Below are 15,103 nucleotides of genomic sequence, written 5' to 3' on the forward strand. Positions count from 1 at the left end.
CAACATCCTAAGCATACTTGCATTGGAGTTTCTAAGTTGTATGTGCATCAAACAAAACCATTCTGTATTTAAGTTGATCAATTATTTAGGACACTTATTCTTTCTAAATTATTTGTAGCTCCCAAGGAACATCATGTCAAAATAAAATCACAAAAGGAATGCGACATACGGTACATAGATCAAACTGTTGGTGGTCAGGTTTCCCCAATTGATCAAGTCCACCTTCCATTCTATCCTTTGTCCATTGTCTTCAGTCAAATCAACTATTTTGTTGATATGCCTCATGTAAACTCTCCACCTTATCATTTATTGTACCTAAAAAATGGCAGACTAAACATTTCTTGTATTTTATCTGACAAATGCAAAAAAACACTAGGAATTGAGAAAGAATGGAGTAACTGAAAAGAAGCTTCAACTGTTACGAGATGTTAATGGTGCATTCAGGCCAGGGGTGTTAACAGCATTGATGGGGATCACTGGTGCAGGGAAAACTACATTGCTTGATGTTTTGGCAGGAAGAAAAACAGGAGGGTACATTGAAGGCATTATCAACATAGGTGGTTACCAAAAGAAGCAAGATACATTCTCAAAGATCTCTGGTTACTGCGAGCAGACTGACATTCACTCTCCATATCTCACAGTCTATGAGTCCCTGCAGTTTTCAGCATACCTTCGACTGCCTTCAGATGTTAGTCCTCATAAAAGAGATGTACGCTAACATTTTCCCCTTTTGTTTCCAAATGCGAAGAACTAAATCTGAGGAAAGGTTCACAGTGTTTTCTTTCACATGTCTCAGATGTTTGTAGAAGAAGTTATGGGACTAGTAGAGCTAAGAGACTTGAGGTGTGCTATAGTGGGCGCTCCTGGGGTAACAGGCTTATCATCTGAGCAGCGAAAAAGACTTACTATAGCGGTGGAACTAGTTGCTAGCCCTTCTATCATTTTCATGGATGAGCCAACAACTGGTTTGGATGCTCGTGCTGCAGCTATTGTCATGCGAACAGTACGGAGGACGGTGAACACTGGGCGCACTGTGGTTTGTACAATTCATCAGCCAAGCATTGAGATTTTTAAATCTTTCGATGAGGTATATAATTAAGAAAATGTATAGAGGCCTAATTCTACCATAAAAAATAAATTTCATTTCCAATCTATAAAGACATTCTATATAAAAATGTTCTTATCAAACATCTCAGTTTATTCAGTTAATGAATTTATATAGTTTCAATAAACTACAACGAGTTCCTTCTTACCAATTCCAGCTATTACTTATGAAAAGAGGAGGTCAGATCATTTACAGCGGTTCACTAGGCCCATTATCTAGAAGTTTGACAGAGTATTTTGAGGTGAGACTATGATTCATGTAAAAGTATTGTTCTTATCACAACATACATCAATTACTTTCTTGTTAGGCTATTCCTGGAGTACCTAGCATCAAGGATGGCCAAAACCCAGCTGCATGGATGCTTGATATCACTTCGCATACCATGGAATACACAATTCGAGTGGACTATTCTGAAGTTTACCGAAAATCGTCATTGCACAGGTAATATCCAAATAAAGCATGATGTTATGCATAAAGCAATATATACACTCTAGATTTAGCATGAAATTAGCAAATGGTATTTCAGTGGACTATATTGTATCTGCAGGGAAAACATGGCTCTAGTTGATGAATTAAGCAAGCGAAGAGTAAACCAAAAAGATCTACATTTTCCACCTGGATATTGGCCAAACTTTAAGGCACAGTGCATGGCATGTCTTTGGAAGCAGCATTGCTCATTCTGGAAAAACCCAGAGCTAAATGTTGCGCGCTTTCTTAACACATTTGGCATCTCAATGACTTTTGGCATTGTGTTCTGGCAAATCGGTTCAACAGTGTAAGAACTTTTCATCGCTCGATATTATTCATTCGCCAATGGAATTTAACCAGATTTTTCAGTAAAAACTTACCAGTTTTCTCCTGCACAACAGCAAGGAGGAACAAGATGTGTTCAACATTCTTGGAATTGCATATGCATCAGCACTGTTTTTAGGCCTTGTGAACTGTAGCACTTTGCAGCCTATTCTAGCAATGGAAAAGGTTGTATTCTACCGAGAAAAGGCTTCTGACATGTACTCTTCTATGGCCTATGTCATCACTCAGGTAAACAAATAGCTATATCTAGCTAACTCTGGCAAACGATGATTTTCTCTGACATGGAAAAGGAAAATAACAATGGTGCTTATTGGATTCCTTTGTGCAGATCGGAATTGAAATTCCATATATGATTATCCAAGTGTTCATATTCTCAGCTATTGTGTACCCAATGGCTGGATTCCAGCTAACTGTGACCAAGTTCTTCTGGTTCGTTCTATACATGATATTGAGCTTTACTGACTATACGCTCTATGGGATGATGGCTGTTGCACTTGCACCTAGCATTGAAATAGCTTCTGGTTTATCCTTTCTGATCTTCATGATATGGAATGTCTTCTCTGGATTCATTGTGTCGAGAAAGGTATTTTTTTTCCTTTTCTAACCCCCTCTCATCAGTATATACCCAGTGCGGGGTCTGGAAAAGGATATCTTTAGATGCCAAACCTTACCTGCATAATATGCAGAGGCTGGGGCTCGAACCCGGGACCTTCTGGTTACAGACGGTAGGCTCTACCGCTGCACCAGGCCCGCCCTTCAAATGGATTCTTCTACTATGTAACAAAAAGTTGCACATTTGATGTGACACATTGCCATTGACCTGTAGATGATGCCACCATGGTGGAGGTGGATGTATTGGGCTGACCCCGCAGCATGGACTGTGTATGGGCTCATGTTCTCACAGCTTGGAGACTGCACGGAGTTGATCCATGTGCCAGGCCAACCAGACCAACCAGTGAGGTTGTTTTTGGAGGAATACTTAGGCTTGCAAGGCGACTACTTCATCCTGGTCACAGTTTTGCATATCGCACTTAGTATGCTCTTTGGCATTGTGTTTTACATCAGCATCAAATACCTTAAGTTCCATAGAAGGTAGACAAAGAACTGGGAAGAAGATAAATTGAGTATGGGGGAGCTTCACTGCAATTGTATATGTATAATAACGTATGACCCCAAGTTTAGAAGTACAAAACAAAACATATAGTGCCCCAAATGTGACAATATGTGTATCTATGCCTTCAGCAGGTATACATAGCAAACAATAAGCAATATTACAGTGGCAAAAGGCTACAAGAACAATCAAATTAACACAATAAGTTAAGGGCTCGAGAAATAGTTTTTTTCTTTGAATTGCTATATTGGCATCAATCATTGCAAGCAAATATTCAGATAAGCAGGGACGGCGCTAGCAGTGGGGGCAGATGGGGCTCGACCCCCCCCCCCCCCCCCTAACGAGCTCATTGAGCCCCCTAAAATTCAAAACATACAGAGTAGTCTTATTATATATTTTATGATTTTCATCGTCCGTCCATGTTTCAATATAATACTACTTCAAATTATTATATTTGTCTATTGCAAGTGGTTTAGTGAGATTATGTCATTTACTCATTTAAATGGTTTAGTTCAGTCCCTCCTAAAATTTTCAAGGCATACGTGTCACACCCGGTTTTAAGGGACAAAACCGGGTGCATCTCATATATGCGCCAAAGAAAACAACACATACCATAACATAGTGTATAGAGATAAATGTCACAATATAATCAGAGTACTTATTATATAGCGGAAGTCTTACAAAATAAAATATAAATATAGATCGAACTAAAGTTCATCCTTGGCGCCAGAAAGTCAACTGGGAGATGCCACCTAGATGGCTAGATCGAATCGAACTCCTCGATGTGTGGCTCCACTTGAACCACCTGTTCTTCTCCTATGGGGGTGTGAGACAGCAAGAGTGAGCTCACACATGTTCATCACTCAACAAGTTGTGGGGAATAATGTGGCATGAACTCACCAAAGGTGGGAGTTCATGTGATGTGTAAAGCTGATCAACAGTAGGGTTAAAGCTGAGCATTGCTTTTAATAAGTTGGTCAAATTTTATTAGCAGTTACTAAGTGTAAGTAAATACCAACCATAATAAATAATAGAACAAAATTAATAAATAATCCCATGAAAATGCAAATGAAAAATTGAATTTAAGTTACATAAATTAATCATGTGAGTGTTCGAGCCACTCATGACCGTGAGCACGGCTAGTATACCAGTTTTACACTCTGCAGATGTTGCGCATCTTTACCCACAAGTCATGTTACCCATCTGCCAAGGGGTCATGAATCTCATACACCTCTACCAAGGAAGCGAGGCAGGGTAACACTACGAGGCCTTTACAAAGTTCCACTAGCTTCAGAAAACTCGCTACAGTTTCTAGGAAGCTCTAATGCAGGGATCCCTCGCCTGACCGCCATCGCAACAAAATCAACCCAAGGACCTCCCTACACTGACCACTCCCCTACTGCCCTTGCCCCTTTCGGGTAAGGTAGTCCTCCACTAGCTTTTCTAATTAGTTAGCCAAGGGCATTGCATACTACCCTTGTGATAGCACTGTTTTCCCGGATGGTTCTCCATGTTCCCATTAACATAATGATCTTATCATGAACATAAATAACATAACAGAATGACAGGAACATGGATATAATGAAATATTAACCCAAAAACCGTGTAAAGCAATAGCATAACTACCCAATGATTCAGGGGTAAACAAGGTAAAAGATAAATAGTCTAGGGTGACCTATTGGGTCCCGTCAAAATTAAACCTATGCATGAATAGTGATAACAAAAAAAAATATTGGGTACCAAAAGTTGATCAAGGGCATAACTTGTCTGGCACTTGAGATTCCAGTTACCAGGATGATTCTTCATATCCTCGTAACGTCGCGCTAGTCGTAGCAATACAAACAGATATGGTATAGACAAAATTAACATCACACCAAACATAAGAACATACTACATAATAATGATCTACGCGTGCTACGAGATCGTGGGATCGAGAACCACTAAAATCGGAGTTACGATTAAGGAGTTATGATTTTATAGAAGATATGTGTGATTAAAATATTAAACTATATTATAAATCGGTTAATATAAATTATATGAGAGATTATTCTATAAATAATTACCTCAACTTTAATCTAAGTTATGAATTGACCATAGATCATATTCTAGTATATTATAATGATAAGCAGTTTAACAAGACTAACTGTTGGGGGATTTCGGCTTCCGAAGGTCCTCAAAAACATGATTTAACAATGTTTCTGGAGTATAATACATGAACAGGTATCTTCGGACTTGGATCAGAACTACAACATGAAGAAGCACAAAGAACACGAAGGTTGGCGCAGAGCCGAAGCTATGTGCAGAAGAGCTTCGGCATGAAAGCAGAAAAGGGAACCGACTTAAAAAGGAAAAGGCTATTCAGACCTCGATGGGTTACTATAGGGTCATTAGCAAATGTAAAGGGCATGGGTGTAATTTTACATGGGCTGCGTCCCGTGCCTATAAATAGGTGAACAATATCCCCGTACTGTTCACGCTGACTTGGCATTTTGCTTTTGCGTCACGCTTGTACTTTTGCTTTCTTTCAAGCCAAAGGTACATTTGTAACTTAATGTCATTTCTATTTTTCCATGTTAATAAAATAGAAATGAGCTAATAATGATATATAAATGTTCATGTTATCTTTCGCATTTCATGTGATTCTCATTTTCACTATCATATGCCGTAATAATTGTTACTAACCTGAGAATTGATAGATAATTACCCAGTCCCTAAGGACTATTATATACATATAGATAGTGGGCCAGGCCTAATGGGCCTTAACACCCCTCCTCAAACTCAAGGTGGAAATGGAGGATCTGAAGCTTTGAGTTTGATCAAGTGAAATTGATGTTGTGCTCTTGTTTGTGCTTTGGTGAAGAAATCTGCCAACTAAGATTCTGAGGGCACATATTTAAGATCAATAGTCTTCTGCTGACAATGAGATCGAGTAAAAGATGCATCGACACCAATGTGTTTAGTAAGTTCATGCTTCACTGGATCATGAGATATCTGTATAGCACTCATATTATCACATAACAGAGGTGTAGGAGTGTCACAAGAGACACCAAGATCATTCAGGAGCCAGCGCAACCAAATAATTTCAGCAGTGGTAGTAGCAAGAGCCCGGAGCTCGGCTTCAGCACTAGAACGAGATATGGCCGCTTGCTTCTTGGATTTCCAGGCAATAGGTGAGGATCCAAGAAGAATACAGTAACCTGTAGTAGAAGAACGGTCAACAGTATCACTTGCCCATGTGGCATCGGAATATGCATGAAGCTGAAGTGGGCTATCAGAGGCATAGAGTAAACATCTTGATCTTGTCCCGCATAAGTATCTAAGCACACGAAGCAAATGACCATAATGAACTGAGGTCTGTGTGGATACAAATTGGCTCAAAATATGAACAGCATGAGCAATATCAGGTCTGGTGATGGTGAGATAAACAAGGCTACCCACAATATGGCGATATCGAGTTGGGTCTGCTAGTGGTGTACCATCCTTCGGACGAAGTTGTAAATGAATATCCATTGGTGTCGCAACTGTGCGTGTATCAGTAAGTCCAGAGCGATCAAGTAGATCTTGTATATATTTGGACTGAGATAAATAAAATCCTTTTGGAGTCTGTTGAACTTCAATACCCAAGAAATAGCTAAGAGGACCCAAATCAGACATCTGAAATTCCTTACTAAGGTGCTTCTTGACATGAGAAATATGGTCTGAGTTGTCACCTGTAATCAGCATATCATCCACATATAATAGAAGTAAAGTGCGGCCTTTTGGAGAGACATGAACAAACAATGCAGGATCATGTTCACTCGAAGAAAAACCAGCAGCTGTGATGACAGAGATGAATCTCTGAAACCAAGCACGAGGAGCTTGTTTCAGACCATACAATGCGCGACGAAGACGACAAACATGCCCTGAGGGAGTATTAACACCCGGAGGGGGATGCATATAAACTTCTTCATGTAGATCACCATTGAGAAAAGCATTCTTGACATCCATCTGGGAGATAGTCCAAGAAGATGAGGCTGCAACTGCAATCAAGGTTCGTACAGTGGTCATATGGGCAACTGGTGCAAAAGTCTCATCATAGTCAAGTCCTTGAGTCTGTTGGAAACCACGAGCCACAAGACGAGCTTTATACCTCTCAATAGAACCATCTGATTTTGTCTTAACTTTGAAGACCCATTTACAAGTGATAGGAACAACATGCGAGGGTAAAGGAACTATATCCCATGTGCCAGTGCGTTCAAGAGCAGCTAATTCATCAACCATAGCATGCTGCCACTCAAGAATCCCAGAAGCCTCCTGATAAGTAGTTGGTTCAACAATTGCCACACTAGCTCGTGGAAAACCATAGCGATCTGGAGGTTCAATGGTACCACGGTCACGAAGACGATATCCCTGATTAAAAACATCATTAGACTCAGTATTGTTAGCACAAGAATCAGGTACAGGATCAGTATTAGGACCAGCCGTAGGAATAGAGCAGGAACGACGAATGTAGGTTTGGGTGATAGGTGGTTTGGAAGAGTAAGATGATGTGGAGATGGAAGGTGGTGTTATGGGAATAAGAACATCAGGTGTGGTTGTGAAAGATGATGGTTCAGATGAAAAATCAGGAACGGAAGGAAGACACATGAAAGAAGTGGATTCTGTGGGATAATATGAGGGGTGAGTGGACTTGTTGTAAAAAAAGGGCGATTTTCATTGAAACTCACATCTCTAGAAATTCGAATACGACGAGTAGATGGATCATAACAACGATAGCCTTTGTGTTCAGGGCTGTATCCAAGAAAGACACACTCAACAGATTGAGCAGTCAATTTAGTCCGTTCACGTGGTGGTAACAGGACATAACATAGACAGCCAAACACACGAAGATGATCATATCGTGGAGATGTCCCAAAAAGAATTTCACCCGGTGTTTTGCCAGAAAGTTTTGAGGATGGTTGTCTATTAATGAGATACACGGCAGTGGAAACAGCTTCACTCCAAAAATGTGAAGGAACAAAAGAAGATATCAAAAGAGTACGAGCACTCTCAATAATATGACGGTGTTTGCGTTCAGCAACACCATTTTGGGCATGAGCACCAGGGCAAGAAAGTTGAGCTAAAGTGCCTTCTAAGGACAATATCTGGCGAAAATTATCAGATAAAAATTCACCACCAGAATCAGAACGAAAAATTTTAATAGTGGCAGAAAACTGGGTGTGAATCATGCGAGAAAAAGACTTGTAAATAGAAGGCAATTCTGAGCGGCGTTTCATAAAGTAAATCCAAGTATAACGAGAATGATCATCAATAAAAATGACATAATATTTATGTCGGGGACCATAATTAGGGGTACCCTCAAGACGCCTAATTCTCAGCTGGTAACCCCCATCAGCATAAAGCTGCAAAGGCCTGATGGGTACGATTAAGTCAGGGATCAGTCCACACGAGTGACTCGATCACGCTTCGCCCGAGCCTAGCCTCGGCCAAGGGCAGCCGACCTCGAGAGACTTTCGTCTCGCCCGAGGCCCCCCTTTTAACGGCGGACACACCTCCGGCTCGCCCGAGGCCTTGGCTTCGCTTAGAAGCAACCCTGACTAAATCGCCGCACCGACTGACCAAGTTGCAGGAGCATTTAACGCAAAGGTGGCCTGACACCTTTATCCTGACACGCGCCCCCCGGCAGAGCCGAAGTGACCGCCGTCACTCCACCGCTCCACTGACCAGTCTGACAGAAGGACAGCGCCGCCTGCGCCACTCCGACTGCAGTGCCACTCGACAGAGTGAGTCTGACAGGCAGTCAGGCCTTGCCAAAGGCGCCATAGGAGACTCCGCTCCGCCCGACCCCAGGGCTCGGACTCGGGCTAAGACCCGGAAGACGGCGAACTCCGCTCCGCCCGACCCCAGGGCTCGGACTCGGGCTAAGACCCGGAAGACGGCGAACTCCGCTCCGCCCGACCCCAGGGCTCGGACTCGGGCTAAGACCCGGAAGACGGCGAACTCCGCTCCGCCCGACCCCAGGGCTCGGACTCGGGCTAAGACCCGGAAAACGGCGAACTCCGCTCCGCCCGACCCAGGGCTCGGACTCGGGCTAAGACCCGGAAGACGGCGAACTCCGCTCCGCCCGACCCAGGGCTCGGACTCGGGCTAAGACCCGGAAGACGGCGAACTCCACTCCGTCCGACCCAGGGCTCGGGCTCGGGCTCAGCCCCAGAAGACGACGAAACTCCGCCTCGCCCGACCCTAGGGCTCGGACTCCGCCCTGGCCTCGGCCGAACGATCTCCGCCTCGCCCGACCCGGGGGCTCGGGCTCGGCCTCGGCCACGGAAGACAGACTCGACCTCGGCTTCGGAGGAGCTCCCACGTCGCCCGACCTAGGGCACAGGCCCGCCACATCAACAGGAAGCGCCATCATCATCCTACCCCGAGCCGACTCGGGTCGCGGAGAACAAGAGCGGCGTCCCATCTGGCCAGCTCCGCCAGATGGGCAATGATGGCGCCCGACAAGCTCTGTGACGACGGCGGCTCTCAGCTCTCTTACGGAAGCAGGGCAACGTCAGCAAGGACTCGACCGCTCCAACAGCTGTCCCTCCGCCAGGCTCCGTCGCTCCTCCGACAGCCGCGACATCACGCCAGCAAGGTGCCAAGACCTCTCCGGCTGCCACATTGGCATGTACCCAGGGCGCTAGCTCTCTCTCTCCGCTAGACACGTAGCACTCTGCTACACCCCCCATTGTACACCTGGATCCTCTCCTTACGACTATAAAAAGAAGGACCAGGGCCTTCTTAGAGAAGGTTGGCCGCGCGGGGACGAGGACGAGACAGGCGCTCTCTTGGGGCCGCTCGCTTCCCTCACCCGCGTGGACGCTTGTAACCCCCCTACTGCAAGCGCACCCGACCTGGGCGCGGGACGAACACGAAGGCCGCGGGACTTCCACCTCTCTCACGCCCGTCTCCGGCCACCTCGCCTCTCCCCCCTTCGCGCTCGCCCACGCGCTCGACCCATCTGGGCTGGGGCACGCAGCACACTCACTCGTCGGCTTAGGGACCCCCCGGTCTCGAAACGCCGACAGTTGGCGCGCCAGGTAGGGGCCTGCTGCGTGCTGACGAACAGCTTCCCGTCAAGCTCCAGATGGGCAATCTCCAGCAACCTCTCTGGCCCGGGACGGTGCTCCGTTTCGGGAGTCTTGAGTTCATGTCCTTCGACGGCAGCTACGACATGATACTCCTTCCACCGCCGCGCGACAACGACAATGGCGGCCGACAACCCGCCCGCCGGCGGCGGAATCGACGACGTCTTCCCCGCGTGGTGGAAGAACGACATTCGAGCTCGCTCCGTCCTCTCCCCCGCCAACGGAGGAGGAGGCGGGGCAACCAAGGCCAAGCGGGAGGCCGCGCTTCGTCGGCCGTCGAGCGAATCGACGCCCCGACGGAAGGCACGTCGGGCGTCGACCTCGCGTTCGAGACGAAGGCAAGCGCCGTCCCCCCGCGACACGCTGATCCCGAGCAAGAAGACGACGCCAGCGCGCTCGCGGAAAGCCTGCAGGACGTCGCCCTCGTACCTGGGACGACGGTGCAACCAGTCCCCGATGTGACTACGTCGCTCCTCGTCGACCAAAAGGTACCGACTAACTCCCATCTTACGTCATTTCGACTCGGCCTCAACCCGCCAAGCGACCTCGCTTTGGCGGGCGCTCTCATCGAGGCGAGTGCAACCCCACTGGGGTTTCGTATGCGGTCGCCTTGGGACCGGTTGACGGACGTCTCAACCTACGGGCCCTCTGGGTCCGAGGAAGATGACGATCCTAGCATCTGTTGGGATTTCTCCGGACTTGGCAACCCCAGTGCCATGCGGGACTTCATGACCGCATGTGACTACTGCCTCTCCGACTGTTCCGACGGAAGCCGCAGCCTTGACGACGAGGGCTGCGGCCCAAGCCGCGAATGTTTCCACATCGAGCTAGGGGATCCCTCCGAAGGCAACCATCTCGGCATGCCGGAGGACGGTGATCTTCCTAGGTCGGTGCCTCGCGCCGACATCCCGCGGGAGCTAGCTGTGGTCCCCGCTCCGGCGGGGGGTTACGACCCACAACTCGAGCAAGTCCGCGAGGCGCAGGCCAGGCTCAACGAGGGAACAGGAGCGCTTGAGCCGATCCGTCGGGACGTCGGGCAGGTATGGGCGGGCCAACCCCCGGCCGAAGAAATACGTCACCTGCCCCAAGGTCTCCAGCACCGCGTCGCCAACGATGTCAGGGTCAGGCCGCCGCCCGCATCTAGCGGGGTTGGCCAGAACCTGGCAGCCGCAGCGATGCTCCTCCGCGCGATGCCGGAGCCATCAACCAGCGAGGGTCGGCGAATCCAGGGAGAGCTCGAGAATCTCCTGGAAGGCGCTGCGGCCCGACGGGCCGAGAGCACTGCCTCCCGAAGGCAGGGATACCCCTCGGAACCTCATGCCGCGACTTCCCGATTCATGCGGGAAGCCTCGGTCTACACCGGGCGCACGCGCAACACCGCGCCTGCGGCCCCGGGCCACCTCGGCAACGAACACCATCGACGCGACCGTCGGGCCCACCTCGACGAAAGGGTGCGCCGAGGCTACCACCCCAGGCGTGGGGGGCGCTACGACAGCGGGGAGGATCGGAGTCCCTCGCCCGAACCACCCGGTCCGCAGGCCTTCAGTCGGGCCATCCGACGGGCGCCATTCCCGACCCGGTTCCGACCCTCGACTACTATCACGAAGTACTCGGGGGAAACGAGACCGGAACTGTGGCTCGCGGACTACCGCCTTGCCTGCCAACTGGGTGGGAGGGACGACGACAACCTCATCATCCGTAACCTCCCCCTGTTCCTCTCCGACACTGCTCGCGCCTGGCTGGAGCACCTGCCTCCGGGGCAGATCTCCAACTGGGACGACTTGGTCCAAGCCTTCGCCGGCAATTTCCAGGGCACATACGTGCGCCCCAAGAATTCCTGGGACCTTCGAAGCTGCCGGCAACAGCCGGGGGAGTCGCTCCGGGACTACATCCGGCGATTCTCGAAGCAGCGCACCGAGCTGCCCAACATCACCGACTCGGATGTCATCGGCGCGTTCCTCGCTGGCACCACCTGCCGCGACCTGGTGAGCAAGCTGGGTCGCAAGACCCCCACCAGGGCGAGCGAGCTGATGGACATCGCTACCAAGTTCGCCTCTGGCCAGGAGGCGGTCGAGGCTATCTTCCGAAAGGACAAGCAGCCCCAGGGCCGCCCACCGGAAGAGGCTCCCGAGGCATCTACTCCGCGCAGCGCCAAGAAGAAAGGCAAGAAGAAGTCGCAATCGAAACGCGACGCCGCTGACGCGGACCTTGTCGCCGTCGCCGAGTACAAGAACCCTCGGAAGCCCCTCGGAGGTGCAAACCTCTTCGACAAGATGCTCAAGGAGCCGTGCCCCTACCATCAGGGGCCCGTCAAGCACACTCTCGAGGAGTGCGTCATGCTTCGGCGCCACTTCCACAGGGCCGGGCCACCCGCCGAGGGTGGCAGGGCCCGCGACGACGTCAAGAACGAAGATCACCAAGCAGGAGAGTTCCCCGAGGTCCGCGACTGCTTCATGATCTACGGAGGGCATGCAGCGAATGCCTCGGCTCGGCATCGCAAGCGAGAGCGCCGGGAGGTCTGCTCGGTGAAGGTGGCGGCGCCAGTCTACCTAGACTGGTCTGACAAGCCCATCACCTTCGACCAGGCCGACCACCCCGACCATGTGCCGAGCCCGGGGAAATACCCGCTCGTCGTCGACCCCGTCGTCGGTAACGTCAGGCTCACCAAGGTCCTGATGGATGGGGGCAGCTGCCTCAACATCATCTACGCTGAGACCCTCAAGCTCCTGCGCGTCGATCTGTCCTCCGTCCGAGCAGGCGCTGCGCCCTTCCACGGGATCATCCCTGGGAAGCGCGTCCAGCCCCTCGGACGACTCGACCTCCCCGTCTGCTTCGGGACGCCCTCCAACTTCCGAAGGGAGACCTTGACGTTCGAGGTGGTCGGGTTCCGAGGAACCTACCACGCTGTACTGGGGAGGCCATGCTACGCGAAGTTCATGGCCGTCCCCAACTACACCTACCTGAAGCTCAAGATGCCGGGCCCCAACGGGGTCATCACCGTCGGCCCCACGTACAAACACGCGTTCGAATGCGACGTGGAGTGCGTGGAGTACGCCGAGGCCCTCGCCGAGTCTGAGGCCCTCATCGCCGACCTGGAGAACCTTTCCAAAGAGGTGCCAGATGTGAAGCGCCATGCCGGCAACTTCGAGCCAGCGGAGACGGTTAAGGCCGTCCCACTCGACCCCAGTGGCGACACCTCCAAGCAGATCCGGATCGGTTCCGGGCTCGACCCCAAATAGGAAGCAGTGCTCGTCGACTTTCTCCGCGCAAACGCCGACGTCTTTGCGTGGAGTCCCTCGGACATGCCCGGCATACCGAGGGATGTCGCCGAGCACTCGCTGGATATTCGGGCCGGAGCCCGACCCGTCAGACAGCCTCTGCGCCGATTCGACGAAGAGAAGCGCAGAGTGATTGGCGAGGAGATCCACAAGCTAATGGCAGCAGGGTTCATCAAAGAGGTATTCCATCCCGAATGGCTTGCCAACCCTGTGCTTGTGAGGAAGAAAGGGGGGAAATGGCGGATGTGCGTGGACTACACTGGTCTCAACAAAGCATGTCCGAAGGTTCCCTACCCTCTGCCTCGCATCGATCAAATCGTGGATTCCACTGCTGGGTGCGAAACCGTGTCCTTCCTCGATGCCTACTCAGGGTATCACCAAATCCGGATGAAAGAATCCGACCAGCTCGCGACTTCTTTCATCACGCCGTTCGGCATGTACTGCTATGTCACCATGCCGTTCGGTTTGAGGAATGCGGGCGCGACGTACCAGCGGTGCATGAACCATGTGTTCGGCGAACACATCGGACGCACAATCGAGGCCTACGTCGATGACATCGTAGTCAAGACAAGGAAGGCTTCCGACCTCCTCTCCGACCTTGAAGTGACATTCCGATGTCTCAAGGCGAAAGGAGTCAAGCTCAATCCTGAGAAGTGTGTCTTCGGGGTGCCCCGGGGCATGCTCCTGGGGTTCATCGTCTCCGAGCGAGGCATCGAAGCCAACCCGGAGAAGATCGCAGCCATCACCAGCATGGGACCCATCAAGGACTTAAAAGGCGTACAGAGGGTCATGGGATGCCTCGCGGCCCTGAGCCGCTTCATCTCACGCCTCGGCGAAAGAGGTCTGCCTCTGTACCGCCTCTTAAGGAAGGCCGAGTGTTTCGCTTGGACCCCTGAGGCCGAGGAAGCCCTCGGGAACCTGAAGGCGCTCCTTACAAAGGCGCCTGTCTTGGTGCCCCCAGCTGATGGAGAAGCCCTCTTGGTCTACGTCGCCGCTACCACTCAGGTGGTTAGCGCCGCGATTGTGGTCGAGAGGCAAGAGGAAGGGCATGCATTGCCCGTTCAGAGGCCAGTCTACTTCGTCAGCGAAGTACTGTCCGAGACCAAGATCCGCTACCCACAAGTTCAGAAGCTGCTGTATGCTGTGATTCTGACAAGACGGAAGTTACGACACTACTTCGAGTCTCATCCGGTAACTGTGGTGTCATCCTTCCCCCTGGGGGAGATCATCCAGTGCCGAGAGGCCTCCGGCAGGATCGCAAAGTGGGCGGTGGAAGTCATGGGCGAAACAATCTCGTTCGCCCCTCGGAAGGCCATCAAGTCCCAGGTGTTGGCGGACTTCGTGGCCGAATGGGTCGACACCCAGCTGCCGACGGCTCCGATCCAACCGGAGCTCTGGACCATGTTTTTCGACGGGTCGCTGATGAAGACGGGAGCCGGCGCGGGCCTGCTCTTCATCTCGCCCCTCGGGAAGCACCTACGCTACGTGCTACGCCTCCATTTCCCGGCGTCCAACAATGTGGCTGAGTACGAGGCTCTGGTCAACGGGTTGCGGATCGCCATCGAGCAGGGGTCAGACGCCTCGACGCCCGCGGTGACTCGCAGCTCGTCATCGACCAAGTCATGAAGAACTCCCACTGCCGCGACCCGAAGATGGAGGCCTACTGCGATGAGGTTCGACGCCT

The 15,103-nt window shown here is 50.6% G+C and overlaps 1 protein-coding gene across 1 annotated transcript; it reads left to right on the forward strand.

The window, feature by feature from the left end:
• Positions 1–324: 324 nt before the first annotated feature.
• Positions 325–2,385, forward strand: LOC103632512 (uncharacterized). Its single transcript, XM_020541437.2, is given in 1 exon segment — positions 325–2,385. A coding segment is annotated over 1 exon segment (633 nt). The 5' UTR covers positions 325–466; the 3' UTR covers positions 1,100–2,385.
• Positions 2,386–15,103: the final 12,718 nt, after the last annotated feature.

Source organism: Zea mays, chromosome 7 (assembly GCF_902167145.1).
Source record: "Zea mays cultivar B73 chromosome 7, Zm-B73-REFERENCE-NAM-5.0, whole genome shotgun sequence".
In the NCBI taxonomy this organism is placed as follows: domain Eukaryota; kingdom Viridiplantae; phylum Streptophyta; class Magnoliopsida; order Poales; family Poaceae; genus Zea; species Zea mays.